Source organism: Eurosta solidaginis, chromosome 3, assembly GCF_040869045.1.
Source record: "Eurosta solidaginis isolate ZX-2024a chromosome 3, ASM4086904v1, whole genome shotgun sequence".
Classification (NCBI taxonomy): domain Eukaryota; kingdom Metazoa; phylum Arthropoda; class Insecta; order Diptera; family Tephritidae; genus Eurosta; species Eurosta solidaginis.
Window position 1 is genome coordinate 78,682,636 of NC_090321.1, and position 19,025 is coordinate 78,701,660.

General features: G+C 38.6%; 2 protein-coding genes across 6 annotated transcripts in view; one reads left to right on the top strand and one right to left on the bottom strand.

Moving 5' to 3' along the window:
- Positions 1–19,025, bottom strand: part of LOC137244038 (uncharacterized) — a 290,995-nt gene that overhangs the window by 264,977 nt on the left and 6,993 nt on the right. For 2 of the 3 annotated variants that reach the window (XM_067772487.1, XM_067772486.1), the window contains one exon: positions 12,204–12,287. The gene's annotated coding sequence lies outside the window, so the exon portion shown is untranslated. Of the gene's footprint in view, positions 1–12,203; positions 12,505–19,025 lie in introns of those variants that run through there. The other variant, XM_067772488.1, reaches the window with a different exon arrangement.
- On the top strand, positions 1,123–18,828 carry LOC137244043 (uncharacterized). Of its 3 annotated transcripts, XM_067772504.1 has the most exons (6): positions 4,240–4,592; positions 4,668–4,734; positions 6,038–6,070; positions 6,143–6,318; positions 6,399–6,552; positions 17,840–18,828. In XM_067772504.1, exons 1-6 carry the CDS (start codon positions 4,542–4,544, stop codon positions 18,004–18,006), a joined length of 648 nt encoding a protein of 215 aa, XP_067628605.1. In that variant the 5' UTR covers positions 4,240–4,541; the 3' UTR covers positions 18,007–18,828. The 3 variants fall into 3 exon arrangements, with proteins under 3 accessions (XP_067628606.1, XP_067628607.1, XP_067628605.1); XM_067772505.1 differs by lacking the exons at positions 4,240–4,592; positions 4,668–4,734 and adding an exon at positions 1,123–1,382; XM_067772506.1 differs by lacking the exon at positions 6,399–6,552 and having other exon boundaries at positions 4,225–4,592; positions 17,840–17,980.

Here is a 19,025-nt window from a genome sequence, read left to right on the forward strand (position 1 = left end):
TACCTTATTGCTTTGTTATTTGGTCATCAGGCAGAAATTCTGCACTTACATATGTTTTAGGCAAAAGTGGGTTGCATATCCATATCCGTATAAAACAGCTGATGCAACCAACCTTATGGAAAACAATGTAGTTAGTCAATGGTGCCATAACATAACTCCCTAGCCATAACCATACCATATCAACCAATTGGTTTTTGATTTTTCGCCAGATCCATAACCAATAAATATTTCATTTGGTGAATTCACTAACTTTTTGAATATTTTATTTTTTGTTTTGACTAAAGGCTTGGTTTCCTCGGAAAACGGTTCCGCTAAAGAACGGTTGCTATACTCACCGTCATTAGCGGCACCGCTCTTTTGTAAAGCTGGAAGAGCATATCCAGCCGATTCTATCGATGATATTTTGACTAAATCGGTCCCAGTTTTCCCGTTTTTTTTTCTTGTTTTTTTTTTATTTGTAAATAGATTTTCAATAATAAAATTTATGTCTGAATATTTGTTTATTTTTGAGATATATGACAAAATATTCACCGCTTTCGGAATAGCAGTGGTGAAAAACGTTGATGGACGAGTTTCTACCGTCATGACGTCCGTAATATTTTATGCCCTACCGCTATATTACGTTACGGTGAACTTCACCGTCTTTTTAGTTTCCACATAATGACTTTTACATTGCAAAATTTTTAGAACGTACTTTACCGCTATGTAGAGGCTGGTATATAGCAGCACCGCTTTCGAGGAAACCAATCCTTAAGTGACTAGTTATTTGTGGAATTTGTTCGTAATTTTTTGCATTTCTGCTTTCTTATGAAATTTTTACATATTTTAGGTTAACGCACCAATAACCGATGCCATTTGATATGGATAATGGATAAGTAAAAATGTAGTTATGACTATGGCGTTATGGCAATGTCAACTTTGCCAGGCCCTATAGGCTTATTTGTGCCGTAAGTGCTTATTGTGAGTCTTATCATGCCCTATTCTCTTAAATAACATAATTATAAACAAACAACACTTACATTCCTCATTGCATGCAACCGCTTAGGCCATTTTTTGTTGGGTGAAATTGTGACTACCGCATGGGTATAACACAACATTTCGTCTGTATCTCATGAGTATGTTTTTTCGATGAACAAAATCAGTTACGTTATTTTCGTGTTGGGGTATGTTTTTTCAGATTAATCATTACTTTTATGATCGGGAAGCAGTGAGTTTGAGTTTAATGTGAAGTTTTACCAGTGCGTATTTACATACATATATATGTACATCAAAAGTTTGTTAACTTCTTCCTACCAACTAAATGATTAATAATAAAAAAATGCGCTCCTATACCAACGAAGAAATTTTATCCTTTATGGCTCAAAAGTTTCAGGAGATGAAAGGTGAGAACGTACATAAGTACGTACATACCTATGCATATGTATTTTTGTAGAACAAATCATGATAAAAACACTTACAAAGTATGACCGTTCCCTCTTCTGGTAGGCATTTCAATATTTAAAAATCAATCTTCAAACAAAATGAAATATGTACAAAAATAAAATAAAACGTCAATAATGTCAGAAGTGGTTATTCCTACCTAGTAAGTGTTTTTATCATAGGAGAAATATAACCATTGTGAATTCATGCAAGTGAAAAATCTTCCTATTCCACCATTGCCATACCTACCTGTATGTTATTAAAACACTATTTTTATTTATATTAAAGCTTTTATCATTTTTTTTTTAACTTTGAAAAATCTCCGAACACCATTCTTTCATTATATGACATTCGACTGCCTAGTCCACTGCCTTCCACTCTATTCGCAACATAACCTCTACTTAAGCTGCCAAACTATATAGTAAACAATGCTGTGTTCAGTCACTGTTGCCATTGTTTAATTAATAATTACTGTTAAGTTCATTGTGAATTCAAGCAAGTGGGGAATGTTTGAAATAAACATCCTGGACAACCTGTGAATCGCTGTTCGATGTACCGGGAGACCGGCTGTCGCGAATGGAAAAAGGTTTGTTTACGTTCGCGGTTAGTAAATTGAAGTGCCATGAATTACCCATTTCTTTTCAAACCAACTTTTCTTTTAAATTTGTCAACAGAAAAACATTGCATATTAATATTCATTTTCAAAATTGAGTTAATTTAGAAAATATGAGCACCAAGTGCAGCTAACATTTGAGAATATGTCGAAAATGCAATATATGAGTCTCCTACAAAAATGTTTCAAAAACATGATACAAAAAAGAAGGTAGTTCCACTCAAAATTTTTTGACGTATTTGGGGATTTTTGAAGTTTCATAATGTTTCGTTGTTTTGCCAGAAGCGTTGTCATACGGTTACTGTTTAAGGCGAAATTATGGTTTTTCGGGATGGAAATTTCCTTTAGGATGAAAACGCAATGGTCATCTGAGACAATAGCCGTGTTTTTTTACACGCGTACACGTTTCGTTTGCGCGTGAAAAAAAAACGCCCATCCTCGCTTAGATAATGCTTAGGAGACCCATCTAGCGGCAATGGTTAAACAACTAGCTACAGCACAGGGTGTACCTCCTCATGGAGCTTGGGGGTGGGGAGGGAGGGAATGGCCTGAAGGTTTAATGTGGCCACATAAATCGTTACCGAGATGGTCGGGCTAGCACCTTAATGGTGCTGTGGTACCGGAGCGTACCGGATCTGTATCCGGCAAAGGCCCATCACATCGATAACACTCCCCAAAGCCTTCGGGGAGCAACCTTATCGCTACAACAACAACAGGGTGTACCGAAAAGCGGAGACACCCCTCTGTTATATTTCTGTGTATAACATATAGCAGAATCAGTTGTGATAAATAGTGGACGCGCATAGAATACATCGAAATAGTGCAGAGGGTGAAACATAGACACATATTTCAGTTACATCTGAGTATAATGCGTATTGAAATTTAGTAGTACTAATTTTATGCGTAGCAATTTCAGAGGTGTATTTAAAGTTTGTTGCTTAGCAGTCCATATAAAGTTTAAGCGTAAACGTATATAGATGTGCAAAAAAAAACACAGCTAATATGATTTAGCACGATTTATGTGCATACATATCGAATACAGTAAAACATGCAATTTTATTGAAAAATAGTGGATAATGACTCATACATTGGTTAATGACTCATATCTTTATGGCAGCTTGACCCCTAGCCAGAAACAAAATACACGAAAAATCCTGTTGTTCTAGCATGACCCTATTATCATGCAACTACAGTGGATATTTCTCAAGGAATGTTGAGAAAAAGTGTACCTCCAAAGTCTGCAGTGAGTGGTATGTGTTTAATTTGTTACGTTTGTGGGACGCCACATTCATGTCAATGCTTAAAGGGCACAGAATGTGTATAGGCGGGGCTGCCCCAAGGTGACCCCTGGTACAACGGGCAAACACACTCTCATAACTAGTGGATAACCTGCAGAGCTACAGGTTAATGTTCTCACTAAAAATTGTTTAACAATTCCCTCCTAAAGCGCTACGCTTAAATTATACAATAAATAAAATAAATAAAATTTATCAAGAAATTGCGGTGTCGGTTTATAAGGACCTCCTTTGAGCAAGCAATTGACAAACGTGTATGCTTTGTCAACATGTTCTAAGCCAACGTACGGACAGTTAAGAAGGCCATATTCCCTTGCTTTGCATACTTTGATCCATGCGTCTTCCTCGAAAACAATTTTCGGGAGCTCGAAAAACTAATTAAAACCCTTTTCTTGGCTGATATTTCGTATTAAAATATTTCGAAGGCATGGGGCTAATTTTTTTTTTTTTTATTTAAAATAACTATGAAAGTCATTTAGTCGTATTCGTACGAAATCCATCAAAATTAGAAAAATTCGTAACATTTTTCAATCTGGTAGCTTGTTTTTGGTGAAATTGTCATTGTTCCCACAAAAGTCAAGTAGCTACGTCACACTAAATGGAACTATCCATTTTTTGTATCATGTTCAAAAACACTATTGAGCAAATGATTTAAGTTATCGAACAGCGATTCACAGGTTGTCCAGGATGTTTATTTCAAACATTCCCCACTTGCTTGAATTCACAATGAACTTAACAGTAATTATTAATTAAACAATGGCAACAGTGACTGAACACATCATTGTTTACTATATAGTTTGGCAGCTTAAGTAGAGGTTATGTTGCGAATAGAGTGGAAGGCAGTGGACTAGGCAGTCGAATGTCATATAATGAAAGAATGGTGTTCGGAGATTTTTCAAAGTTAAAAAAAAAATGATAAAAGCTTTAATATAAATAAAAATAGTGTTTTAATAACAACAAAAACACCATATATATTCCGTATACATAAATTTGTAAGGATTATCTCACTTTAAAATTTGAATTAAATAATCTAAAGTTTTTTTTTGAAACTGAGTCGAGAACTGTGCGTGTGAATGTGCGAATTTTCACCGATCAGCTGTTAGTTGCGCTACTTGGTAAAATTTACAATGGAACACAGCCAACGTGCCTAGATCAAAATAAGAGTACCGTTAAATTTTAATAATATACATGGCGGAACTATACAAGGTGGCAGCATGGGACAGCTGATTGTACCTTTTTTATTCGATTTGATACATCAACTTCAGGTACAGTACGATTTTGACATTAGTCCATCGAATTTACAAAAACAAATAACATGGAACTCTTATTTATGTTTGTAGGCATATCATCATGCTGTGACCTTGTATGTTTACATGAACAAAATATTTCCTTGGCGAAACCAAACAGGTGAATTCATACAAGTGGCGAATGTTTGAAAAAAGTTCACAATAATAAACATCCTGGACCACCTGTTAAATCACTGTTCGATCACTTAAATAATTTGCTCAGTAGTGTTTTTGAATCATTTTTGTTGGGGACTGATAAATTGTATTTTTGACATATTCTCAAATGTTAGCTTCACTGGCTAAACAGCCTGGATCACCTGTTAAATCACTGTTCGATTGCTTAAATCATTTGCTAAATAGCGTTTTTCAAACATTTTTGTAGACGACTGGTATATTGCATTATTCACATTTTTTTAAATATTTGCTTAACTGGTGCTCGTATTATCTCTATTAACTAGATTTTGAAAATGAATATTAATATGGAGTCCGATTTTGTGTAGACATAAAATTGGTTGGAAACACAAATGGGGAGTTCATGACAATTCATTTATTAACCGTGAGCAAAAACCTTTCTTCCATTCTCTGGCCATTCTCCCTGTCAGCTATTATTTGACAGGTAGATATGGCCAGGGCCGGCTCAAGAGAATTTGGGGCCCTAGGCGAGTTATTATTTGCGGCCCCTTTCTCCCGTATTTATAGAAAGAAATTGGAGATCAGAAATATTAAATTCAAACTTAGTGTCAATGAAAAAAAAATTTCTTTTGCATATTAAATATATTTTTTTTTTAACAAAAGAACGAAAATATAACACAAAAGTATTTTTAATTATTTTAGAGTTTACTAAAACTTCATTTTCCGCGCCTTCAACTTAGGGAAATTTGATATAATTTTACTTAAATCTAATTTTTGCGCAATTTCCTGCTCTATTGAGTCATGGCCGAACGCAAGTACGTTTTGATTAATTTCAGTTTCGAAAAGCTACGCTCGCCACTCGCAACCGACATTGGTATCGTCAGCAAAATACTAAATTGGGCATGATACCACACAAGTTGTGTTGTAAAATATAACTAAGGTGAAAATTAAATTTTTTTAATGAAACTAAATATATGGCCCCTGCAAAATTTCTTTTTTTTTTGTTTTTTTGAAATGATTTTTAGTACAAAAGTGTTTATTGAACTTGGAGCCCCCTAGAACTTGGTGCCCTAGGCGGTCGCGTGTTTCGCGTATATGGTAGAGCCGGCCCTGGACATGGCATTGAAAGAATAGGAAGATTTTTCACTTGTATGAATTTACCATGGCTCAATTATATGGTTGGCTCATGTGTACTTAAACAAAATATGTTCAGATTGTCAAAATCTGCTTCTAATGCTTATTATGTACATTAATAAACTGCATTATAATAACTGTGTTTTTACTGTTTTCAGAAACATACCAAGAAGAAACTGCAAGTTTGCGAGGTAATATCCATAAATTTAATCACTATATATGTAAATATACCTAATTAATTTTATACACTTTTGTCATTGTAGACCAATTAAGTATTGTAGAACAGTCGCTCGCGGAACGGAGAGTGCTGATTGACAAACTATCGGGCATGCAATCAGATCAGGAAGTGCTTTTACATCGCCTTGAATTCCCTATTTATACAGAAGAAGATCTTGCCAATTTAAATGACGAAATAAATGACACGAATAGAGACACTTACGTAAGTTCTGAGCTTAGCGGGAACATGTCATGTACCCTTTCGAATAGTTTTTACTTTTCTTATTTTTTTATATTGCTTAGATTAAAACAATGAAAACGCTTATGCAACCAAACGGCATTAATAGAAACTTGAAAAAAGTTTTGGCTCCAAGTCTCATTGTGGACTTCAATTTGTACGGAATCCTGGGGAAAAAATCCTTAAAAAATTACACAAACTTTTATAATGCCTTGCTGAGTATGTGTTTGTTTATATATCTAGAAGCCGTATCGAAACTATACAAGAACCATATATTTAAAACTTCGTTAAAATATACATATACAGCTTTTAGGGTTATAATTCTATAGTTTCAAACATATCTGTAATTGCAGCAGCAATTTTCATGCTGTGAAGTAAAATAACGTGGGTCCCTCCTGACACAGTTCTAAGGGTAGGAGTAAGGTGTGTAATTTCATTTCATGAATTCAGTTCATAGGGAAAGGGAAACGGCCAGGCTTGCAATGACAATTTCAAAAACACACACTGGAAAAAGCTACAGGGCCTGCAAAATACTCAGGACTGACACGTGCTGTCTCCCTAGACCCCAAGGCAGTCGGTTCTATGTACCGGAGCGACTCGGGATTTTTCCCGACCAAGGACTGTCATTTCATTGTGACCCCATCTAATTTTTTTCGTCCCTCCCACAAATTGTCATCCTCCCAGCAGCTCCTTGCAGCAGGACTGCTCCATATTCTCTTACTCCGGGAAGGCATCGAATCCAATCCGGGTCCGTATCCTGGCCCCGGTCCTGAGAAATGGTTTTGCTGCATCTGCCGGAAAAGAATCTTTTTAGGACGGTCATACTCTGTTCAGTGTGTCTCGTGCAAGGGATGGTTGCATCGGACAGGTTGTTCTGGGCTTGATCCCAAAACCCGACGTCCACGTAACTTTTATAAATCTTTTGTGGCTCCTTGCTGTTCACGCCCAAGGGCGTCCCGTAGTCTACGCCTTAGCGCCCCCCACTACCTTCCAGCAGCCCCGCTGCTCAGCAAGCCACAACAAGTACCCGCTGCTGCTCGCGCCCCACGGCGCCAACAACTCAAACAGCTGATACCACTCATAACTACTACCTTCGTAGTAGAGTTGGTAGCAATGCTGAGCATCAGCCCCTGCCCCCGTCTCCTCCCCCCTCTTTTCCGGCAGCAATCGTGCAGGTCAGGGAAACAGACTCTTAGTCCCTACCTCCGTCTGCCAGCACAGAATATATAGGTTTGCGACATCCGCCCAATGCAGCTCCTGCCTTGGGTGGTGCCACTTTCCTAGATGTTCTGATCTCCGCGACGGCAACCCCCGACGGGTTTCATCGCGCCATGTTGCCAGGTCGCAAACCCAAATCATCCGGGTACCCCAATGCTTGCCCAAGGACGCCCAATCCCAGGGCCACAACAGCAATTGCGTCCTGGCCTTCCACAACCCAGGCGTAGTCACCCGTCACTTACCCCCAGAGTGGCGACGTCTCCCCTTATGCACTTCAGAATCCTGCAGTTAAACTGTAATGGACTAACTGGGAAGATTACGGAGATAGTCGATTTCATGAAGCGGCACAACATCCGCATTGCTGCGATTCAAGAGACTAAACTCACAGCAAGATCTGCATTGCAGACCTGCTCTGGGTATAACGTCCACAGGAAAGACCGCGACAGCGGAAATGGAGGCGGTCTCGCGTTTATCATACACCACTCTGTGCAATATTATATATTTGATCCTGGCATCGACCGCAGGGGCAATGTCTTAGAACGTCAAGGCCTATCTGTCCGGTCAGGCGATGCAAACCTAGAAATCATCAACATCTACATCCCTCCTGCCACCTGTTGCCACAGCGGATACCGCCCTAATATCAGGGCCTTACTCACTGGCAACAATCGCATTATCTTAGGTGATTTCAATGCCCATCATGATCTATGGCATTCAAACTTGCGGGCGGACAGTAGGGGTGAGATGTTGGCGGATCAAATAGAAGAAACGACGTTCTGCACAATAAACGGAGACGCCCCCACACGTATGGTAGGAAGCTGTCACAGCTCGCCAGATATCTCAATCGTGAGCGCAGAACTCGTAAACTGCGTCAACTGGCAGCCGATGGTAACATTGGCATCCGACCACCTGCCCATACTTATTTCGCTTGAGCGTACCGCCGACTTCATCGTCACTGAAAAACGCACTTTCATAAACTTCAAAAAAGGAAAGTGGGAAGAATATAAATCCCTTACAGACAGCCGCTTTGCTGCCCTCCTTATCCCGACTGATGCCCGCCAAGGGGAGCATGCCTTCCGTAAGGTCATTAAATCCGCCTCGGCACATTTCATTCCCGCCAGGAGAATTCCCGAAATCCGGCCCCACTTCCCGGCGGAGGCCGCAAACTTAGCGAGAGAACGTGACCTTATAAGACAGCTTGATCCAGGCGACCCCCAAATAAGGGATATAAACCAACGCATCAGATTGCTTGTGGATGAACACAAGCGGGCGAAATGGGAGGAGCACCTAAGAGGTTGTAACCTCTCTACCGGTGTGGGTAAACTTTGGTCCACCGTAAAGTCCCTATCGAATCCGACTAAGCACAAAGACAAAGTTTCCATCGCCTTTGGCGACAAAGTGCTGTCGGACGCGAAAAAATGCGCGAGCGCTTTCTGCCGACAATATATAATGCATCCTACGGTCGACAAAGATAGACGGAGAGCCAATAGACACGCACATAAACACAAATTCAGCGCGTCACCAATCACCATCACCGCTAAAGAGGTTGAGGACGCCATTGGTCGTGCTAAACCATCCAAAGCAGTGGGCCCAGACGGCATAGCCATGCCGATGCTTAAAAGCCTAGGGAAAGAGGGTTTCAAATATTTAGCGCATGTCTTCAAACTGTCTCTTTCCACCTTTGTCATACCTGAGAAATGGAAAATGGCCAAGGTGGTTCCGCTACTAAAGCCTGGGAAACCAGCTAACATAGGTGAGTCGTATCGTCCGATATCTCTCCTATCGCCAGTGGCAAAGACGCTTGAAGCCATTTTGCTCCCTTATTTCCAAGCAAATTTGCAGCTAGCCCCTCATCAGCATGGCTTCAGAAAACTCCATAGCACTACCACCGTGCTAAATGCCATTAGCACCCAGATAAATTGCGGTTTAAATCAATACCCCCACCATATAACAGTACTCGTAGCGCTAGACCTATCAAAAGCTTTCGATATGGTCAACCATGGCTCGTTACTGCAGGACCTGGAAGGGTCTACCCTTCTCCCATGTCTTAAAAGGTGGACCGCAAATTATCTGGGTGGTCGGCAGGCATCGGTGCAATTTAGAAACGAAACATCAAAACCAAGGAGAATTAAACAAGGGGTGCCACAGGGTGGTGTCCTATCCCCACATTTGTTTAATTTCTACATATCTAAGCTACCTTCACCACCGGAAGGACTCACAATCGTTTCCTACGCCGATGACTGCACAATAATGGCCACAGGCCCAGGCCCAAAGATCGATGCGCTATGCAATAAAATAAACGGCTACCTCCCTGATCTCTCCAGTTGTTTCGCCTCGCGAAACCTGGCATTATCACCGACTAAATCTTCCGCGACCTTATTTACAACGTGGACGCCCCAAATGTCGACCATTTTGAACATACACGTCGATGGCACTACGCTACCGACTGTCCTACACCCCAAAATCTTTGGTGTCACGTTTGATCAGGATCTACATTTTGGTGAGCACGCAGTCGCAATTGTTCCGAGAATTCAGAGCCGTAACAAAATCCTCAAATCCCTCGCTGGCAGTACTTGAGGAGAAGATAAAGAAACGCTCATGACTACATACAAAGCAATTAGCCAGCCGATTACGTGCTACGCGTCACCCATATGGTCGCCAAGCCTAAAAATCACCCACTGTAAGAAACTACAGGCCTGCCAAAATACTGCTCTCGGAATCGCCACGGGCTGTCTTCTTATGTCCCCAGAACACCATTTGCATAATGAGGCGAGAATACTCCCCATCAGGGAGAGAAATGAGATGCTGACCAAACAGTTCCTGTTGAATACCCAGAAACCTGGGCATCCCAACAGACATCTGATTGATGAACAAGCACCGCCTAGGGGCTTAAGGAGTCATCTCCGTAAGCATTTTGAGGAAATACGGCACCTGAGAACCCAGCCGTATGAAGTGAAAAAACACAAGCAGGTCCTTGGTGAACTCCATAAACAGGCGTCGGACCTTTATGCCGGGAATTGCCCGGTGAATCCAGTGCTTAACGAAAATTATCCAAAACTTGCGGAAGAGGAACGCATACTCCCCAGGGAAACGCGTGTCACTCTTCCTCAACTTCGTTCTGTACTGTATATTGTAACAGGTTAAACTCTTACCTATCCAGAATCAACCCCGACATACAAAATGTAGGCCCCGCTTGCAACGTGTCCCCACATGACACCAACCATCTCTTCAGTTGTAATGTGGAACTAACGCCTCTAACACCCCTTTCCTTATGGTCCACCCCTGTTGAAACTGCAAGTTTCCTTGGACTCCCGTTAGAGGATATTGATGACAATTTGTGATCGGTCGCGGCTATTAGGTGGGGCGAGCATTGCTACAACAACAACAACAACAACCCCTGAACATCACCTACATAGCGAGGCCAAAGAGCCCAATATTTAAGAGTATAATGAAATGATGAACATACAGTTTTTGATTAATTGTCACAAACCGGGACACGCTAACAAACAAATGATTGATATAGCCCCTTCTCTATGAATGTTAAGAGAACATCTCCATAAGTACTACGATGAGATCCGGCAACTGCCAACACAACTGTTTGATCTAGACAAGCATAAGGAGGTCCTAGACAAAATCCACTCAGAATCGCTAAACGCGACACCGAATCCGGTGAACCCCATTATCAATATACACTATCCTACTCTAGCAGAAGAAGAAAGAGAACTACCAAGGGAGTAACGAGTCACCCTGGTCCAACTTCTATCTGGATACCATAGCAGATTAAACTATTACTGTTCCAAAATCAACCCGGACATACGTAATGATTGTCCTTCATGTGATGTCTACACATGACACCAACCATATTTTCAATTGAAATGTATGTGGCCGCCGTGATGTGGTGGTAGGGTGCTTTGCATACCACACGGAGTATCCTAGGTTCACACCCCGGGCAAAGCAACATCAAAATTTTAGAAACAAGTGGTGGCCCCTCGGCAGTTATTTGGCGAGCACTCCGAGTGTATTTCTGTAATGAAAAGCTCTCAGTGAAAACTCATCTGCCTTGCAAATGCCGTTCGAAGGCGGCATAAAACAAATAGCTCCCATCCCGTCAATTTGTAGGAGAAATTAAAAAAGGAGCACGACGCAAATTGGATGAGAAACTCGGCCTAAAATCTCTTCGGAGGTTATTCGCGCCTTACATTTATTTATTTTTTATTTTTATGTAGAACCTACGCCTGTTGTTGTTGTTGTAGCGATACGGTTGCTCCCCGAAGGTTTAGGGAGTGATCGATGTGATGGTCCTTTGCCGTTTACAGATCCGGCACGCTCCGGTAACACAGCATCATTAAGGTGCTGGCCCGACCATCTCGGGAACGATTTATATGGCCACATTAAACCTTCAGGCCAATCCGGTATTTTAGTCGCCTCTTACGACAGGCATACCTACCGCGGGTATATTCTAACCCCCTGACCCGCTGGGTCACAGAACCTACGCCTCATACAGAGAAGTTTTCCTAAATCAATCAAGGATTGCGTGGCTATGGGAAAACCAAATTTATTGTCCTTGATATTAGAGAAAGATATACTGAAATAAATTATATAATTATCTCAATACTTCTTAGAGAAAAAGAATTACTTTAAACTAGGTTACTTACATTTACTGTGGCCCCAAATGCATAATTTCAAAAGGTTTACATTGGACTTATCGCATCTAGTTCGAACTTCCCTACAAGGCTCGACTGCCAGGTATATTAATAAAAATATTTTGTTAGATATTTTGGAAAACGGTTATTTGAGAGCTTAAAAATTCATATACATATATACAAAAACATTCCAAACTCGTAAATTTATTTGTGTTGTATAGTTTTGCTACACTTAGGGCCGTTTTCACCATATCCAGCTCATTTAAATCTATCTGGAGGATCGCAATCTAAAAGCTCCATTTGACATTCTCGTTTTCACCAACACAGAGTGACCAACCTCTACTTAAATCGAGAATTGTCAATATTTCGTAGAATAAATTGGAAAAATCGATTGTGAATACACGAGAGCTAGCCAAGCAGCTGACCTTTTTGTTTACCCTTTTTGATTTAAGCTGCAGACATTGGTGCTTTATCGGTAACCGTATCGGTAACCTTATAACAGCTGATTCGACCAACCTTATGGGAATCAATGCAATCGATTACACTGGACCACGAATTTCAACTTTTTCTCTTTACCAGAAACGCCGTTATGAAATTCGTATGTAAAACCACCCCCTGATTTCGTTTTTGAGATATTTGCAATTTACCGTTATTCGAAAAAACCAAAAAGATGGCTCCATTTAATTACGTATATCTCACGAACGGGTAAAGCAATTGCAAATAAGTTTACAGAATCGGAAAGACGATAAAATTTTCTATAAATGCATCATACATTGTTTTTTGCTCAACCAGATAGTTTTCGAGATATTAGCTTATCATTTCATATCTTTGTTTTTTTTTTTATGAAAAAATATGAAAAAAATTACTTTTGCGAGGGCAGCATTCCAAAACCACAACTTTTTTTCCAAATATTTTTTATTTACGTAAAGCTCTGTTTAATTAGAAAAAAGATAAGCTATCATCGAAGAAAATCGATGCAAAACTACGTAAGTTATAAGCGATCAAATAAAAATACCCAGGTTGCGCAACTTCAATGTATGTATACATACATATATAAAAGGTATAAAGTGCAAATGGTATAATATCCGGATAAACGAATAACACCATAGCAATGATAATACTTTTTCTTTAAATAAATCAAATAGTACTTTTAATACTCGAATTGTTTTATAGTAGGTAGAGTGGTTGCATCGAAAGTAAGAGTGGTTGGGTTCGAAACCTGCTGTAGGCATGTAGTTATAAACATGTATTTCCGTCACTTATGGGTAAATATGCAGGTAGATTTTCAAAATTATTAGACACAGAAAATTTTTAAAGCCTACATCTAAAGGAGGTAGCATTTTCTTTTCCCGACTTCGTATAAAAAGGAACCTTTCTGTCTAGGTAAGATTTAATTTTTTCAATTTTATTCTTGTTCCGAGTATAAATATGAGTTAATGCGCCTTTAAACTTCATAACATCTGCAAGGCTCGTCGGAGATAGTTCAGTTCATAAGTCAAATTACAAAACCGTGATTTATTAAAAAAAAAAATAAAATGAGTAAAAGAACGCGAGAATTTGAGTGTAATAACGATCCAGATATGTTCTGTTTCATGTGTGGCCGATATACTATTATAAGGCGACGACGAGTGTTCTCAGATCATATCAAAACTTTATACTCCAAGTATTTTGGCATTGAGCCTAAAAATGCTGAAAAACCATGGACACCGAACACTTTGTGTACATCGTGTCGAGTAGAATTGATTCAGTCGGAATCAGGACAACAAACAAAATTTGATACACCAATGGTATGGAGAGAACCTACTTGCCATTCAATAGAGTGTTATATTTGTCAAACAAAAGTACTTGGCGTTGGAAGATCAAGAAGAGTAACCTATGCCAGCGTACCTACAGTGACATTACCACTACTACATTCAACGGCAGTTGCGGATCCAGTTCCATTGTCAACAGTAATATCTGAGTGCGGGGAATCAAGTTGTACTGAATTTCGCATGGGAAACGAGAGAAACGTTCTGTCACAAGCACAACTTAATGATTGGATAAGAGATTTGGAACTATCCAAGGAAAAGGCCGAGATCCACACTTCTCGTATGCAACAATTTAAATTTGTGTCATCCGATGTTAAGGTGATATATTGTAGAACTCGTCACGAACCATTTTCCAAACACTATACCAAGAAAGACAGTATATGCTACTGCAACGACATTCCTGGTTTATTCAAAGAGTTTGGTCAAATATATGATTCAAAAGAGTGGCGATTGTTCATAGACAGCAATAAACTGAGTTTGAAGGCTGTATTATTGCATATTGGTAACAAAAAGCCTTCTATCCCGATCGCACATGCAGTAAATACAAAGGAATCCTAGGAGGAAATGCAAAAACTACTCAAATTTATCAAATATGAAGAGCATGATTGGAAAATATGTTCTGATCTCAAAGTCGTTGCAATGCTATGCGGTCTACAAAGTGGCTACACCAAGCACTGCTGCTTCCTCTGCAAGTGGGATAGCCGAGCTCGTAAGGACCACTACGTCAGAAAGGATTGGCCGGAAAGAGTCGAGTTTGCCGTTGGTGTGGATAACATCAAATACACCCCTCTTGTCAAGAAAAAGAAAATCATACTTCCACCCTTACACATCAAGCTCGGTCTCATTAAAAACTTTGTTAAGGCTTTGGACAAAGAAGGCGAAGCATTCGACTATTTGAAAACAATTTTTCCAGATATTTCTCAAGCCAAGATAAAGGAAGGTATTTTAGTCGGACCACAAATAAAAAAGTTGATCAACAATAATCAATTCAAAGGACTACTCTCATCAGTTGAGGCAGCAGCGTGGGAATCCTTTGAAAAGGTCGTTGCTTCTTTTCTCGGTAGACACAAAAGCCCTAACTACGAGCAGATAGTGAATGACTTAATCAATAATTATGCGAAAATGGGTAAATATTAAAGGCCTATTAAAATTAATTTCCCAAAATTCTATAACTTGTTTACCTAACTAATATTTTCTTTCCAGGCGTAAATATGTCGTTAAAAATTCACTTTCTGCACTCACATTTGAGCTTTTTTCCGGCAAATCTTGGCGACGAAAGTGAAAAACATGGCGAAAGGTTTCATCAGCAAATGAAATTAATTGAAAATCGATATCAAGGATTCTAGGACGTCGCAATGATGGGTGATTACTGCTGGTTTCTCATAAGAGAAACCGATCCTAAACTGAATAAGCGTCAAAGTCGAACACATAATTATTTCGACTACATAGTAAAATAAAATTAAGATAAAGATTGTTAGAATATAGTACAAACATAAATCAATTTAAAAAAAAAAGTTAAAAATATGGGTAATTTCTAAAAACTAAATAGAAACAGAGCATAGCTAGATATTTCACTCTTCTTTATACCATACATACGTTTTGAGGTATACGTTGAAATTGCGCAGCCTGGGTATTTTTATTTGATCGCTTATAACTTACGTAGTTTTGCATCGATTTTCTTCGATGATAGCTTATCTTTTTTCTAATTAAACAGAGCTTTACGTAAATAAAAAATATTTGGAAAAAAAGTTGTGGTTTTGGAATGCTGCCCTCGCAAAAAGTAATTTTTTTCATATTTTTTCATAAAAAAAAAAAACAAAGATATGAAATGATAAGCTAATATCTCGAAAACTATCTGGTTGAGCAAAAAACAATGTATGATGCATTTATAGCAAATTTTATCGTCTTTTCGATTCTGTAAACTTATTTGCTTCACCCGTTCGTGAGATATACGTAATTAAATGGATCCATCTTTTTGGTTTTTTCGAAAAACGGTAAATTGCAAATATCTCAAAAACGGTACCATAGAATCAAAAATGAACTCGATTTTCGAAATCAGGGGGTGGTTTTACATACGAATTTCATAACGGCGTCTCTGGTAAATTTTGGCCGTCGACCAGTGTTATTGGTGCCGCTAAGGTCGTAACCGTATCGTAGCCAACCAATTGATTTTTGGTTTAAGCGGCAATTACCCACCGACGTGTGCCGTACGTACGGACGTTTGTCGTAGGAAACACGTTTGACCGAACTCTCAATCCCGTAGGAATCAATGTGTGCGTCTGTGTACATGTACATAACATATTTGTGTGTGTATTGTTTACAGATAAGTACTGTTGCCAATGACCATTCTGCATGCATGCTTATGGAAGCAGCAACTTTCCAATTTAATTTTTGATGTTGTAAAAGGCTGGAATTAATAGCCGTGTTTTTTAACACGCGTATATCCGTTTACGCTTAAACTTTATATTGACTGCTAAGAGACAAACTATAAATACACCTCTGAAATTGCTGCGCATAAATTTTGTCCTACTAAATTTCAATACGCATTATACTCAGATGTAACTGAAATATGTGTCTTTGTTTCACCCTGTACACTAATTCTATGTATTATATGTGTGTCCACAATTCATCGCAACTGATTCAGCTATATGTTATACCCTATGGCCATCAGAGCGTTGCGTCTCCGCTTTTCGGTACACCCTGTTGCTGTAGCTAGTTGTTTTACCACAGCCGCTAGATGGGTCTCCTAAGCATTATCTAAGCGAAGATAGGCGTTTTTTAACACGCGCAAACGAAACGTATACGCGCGTGTTAAAAAACACGGCTAATATTAAATAAATATAAATAGATTACATATTTATAATCTGCACTTTTACATAATTATTTCGAATTATTTTCACAATTTTTCAAACTTTAATTAGGTGTTTTTGCATAAAACTGCAAACTGTCAAAAATTAGCGCACAAAAGTTTACTAGGCAACTCTGTCTAGTGAGAGAGCGATCAGCTGACACGTTCTTGCGGAAAAAATCAAAATTGTTTTGATTTCTACGTTCCGGGCTACGTACGTACGGGCGTTACACGTCGGTGAGTTTCGTTTACATTGCACACTCATAAGATAGGTCGTGTCATCTGACACGTTTTTGGTACGTACGTTCGTGAGTAACTGCCGCATTACCGTCGTAACGGTTACTTTAGCGATACGACTACAGCGATCCGACATACGGCACCAATGACTCCCGCTTTAGACATAACTGAAACCCGCAGCTTTGGTTAGCATCATTGTGAATTCATGCAAGTGGCGAATGTTTGATAAAAACGTTCACAATAGTAAAGAGCCTCGATCACCTGTTAAATAGCTGTTCGATTCTTAAATCATTAGCTCAATAGTGTTTTTCAAACATTTTTGTAGACAACTGGTATATTGCATTATTTACATATTTTAAAATGTTTACTTAATGGGCTGCTCAAATTTAATCTATTAACTAGATTTTAGAAATTAATATGCAGTCTGATTTTCTGTATACACATTTAAAAGAAAAGCTGATTTGAAACACAAATGGGCAATTCATGGCACTTCAATTTAATAACCGCTAGCATAAAACAAACCTTTATTCTATTCTCTGGCGATTCGCGACAGCCGTTCTCCTTGTCAGTTATTATTGGACAGGTAGGTATGGCAATGAAAGAATAAAAAGATTTTGCGCTTGAATGAATTCACAATAGTTAGCATGGAGAAAACGAAAATTTCGATAACTTATAGATAAGTGACTAACTGAAAATGGTGAAAAGGTCATTGGTTATTTTAGATTATTTATAATGTAATGCATATTTAATTTCAGAATCAATTCCAGTAACAAATTTATCAGGACCAGCCGAAACACAGCTAGCCGATGCCATGAAACTCGTGAAGAAGTCAGTTTACTACGAAGAAAAGAAAAACAATAAATTAAACAAAATGGAATCTATAGATGATGGTAGCAATTCCAATTCACTTAATTTCGCCTGACTTTGCAAGCACCAATTACCTTGTTAATACCGACAAAATAATCGTGTTGTGTAAAATCGAGATCGTCCGTATTTGCTTGAAGCGTTTATACGCACATTGCTATTTTATATCGGTATCAAAGCAACCGTCCTAAAATTACTGAAGGATTTTTAAACAGCTTAAATGAAAAAATATCTGCAACCAATTTTATAACGCCTTTTTATTTCCCAAACGCTAAAAGAGGCGTCACTCGATACTTTGTTGTTGCCAAAGCAACCCTGTCATGTCGAATGTGATTCTCAAGGAAGTTTTGTTCAGTTTTTTTTTTAACTGAATCCTATATATTTATGCGGTAAAGTGACTTTGCATAATTAAGATTTTTGGAAAGAGAATTATTTAATTAATTTAATACAATCAATAAAATAAACACAAATACCGCACGAAGATGTGTAGAAGGCGTTTTTATAAATACATCTGACAAAAAAAACCAACGACTACCTTGAGAAAACATCGAGTAATTTGCTTTGGCAACAACAAAAGTATCGAGTGACGCCCCTTAACAAATATATACTCTTTGGTAGTGTAATGGGTGCGGTATTCATATTTCTTACAATCCCGTATACGATATTTTGCTGGGCACATGCGCTTTTAAGTTCACACATACAACATTTTGAACAAACCTCGGGAGGAAGATATCAATCAAAAAATTTGGACGTTATATAAAGCTTATTTCATGTAGCCGTAATAAGTCTTACAAAAGGAACTGTTATAAGGCATTAGTTAGAATATAATAATCTTGTTTTAAGGCTTATAGATAAATTAAAATAAAGCTTATGAAACAAATGAGTACATCTACCTGATTATAAAATTTATGGACCAGGTGGAATAAGGAATAGTATGCCATATTTTAAACTTGTTATTAGTTTAATTGGCTAGCTAAGGCCTTTTAATAAAACACCGTCTGGGTTAAATTCCCTTATTCATCGTTATAATCACCTATTTTATCACGTTACTGCAAGACTTGGAAGGGTCCACCCTTC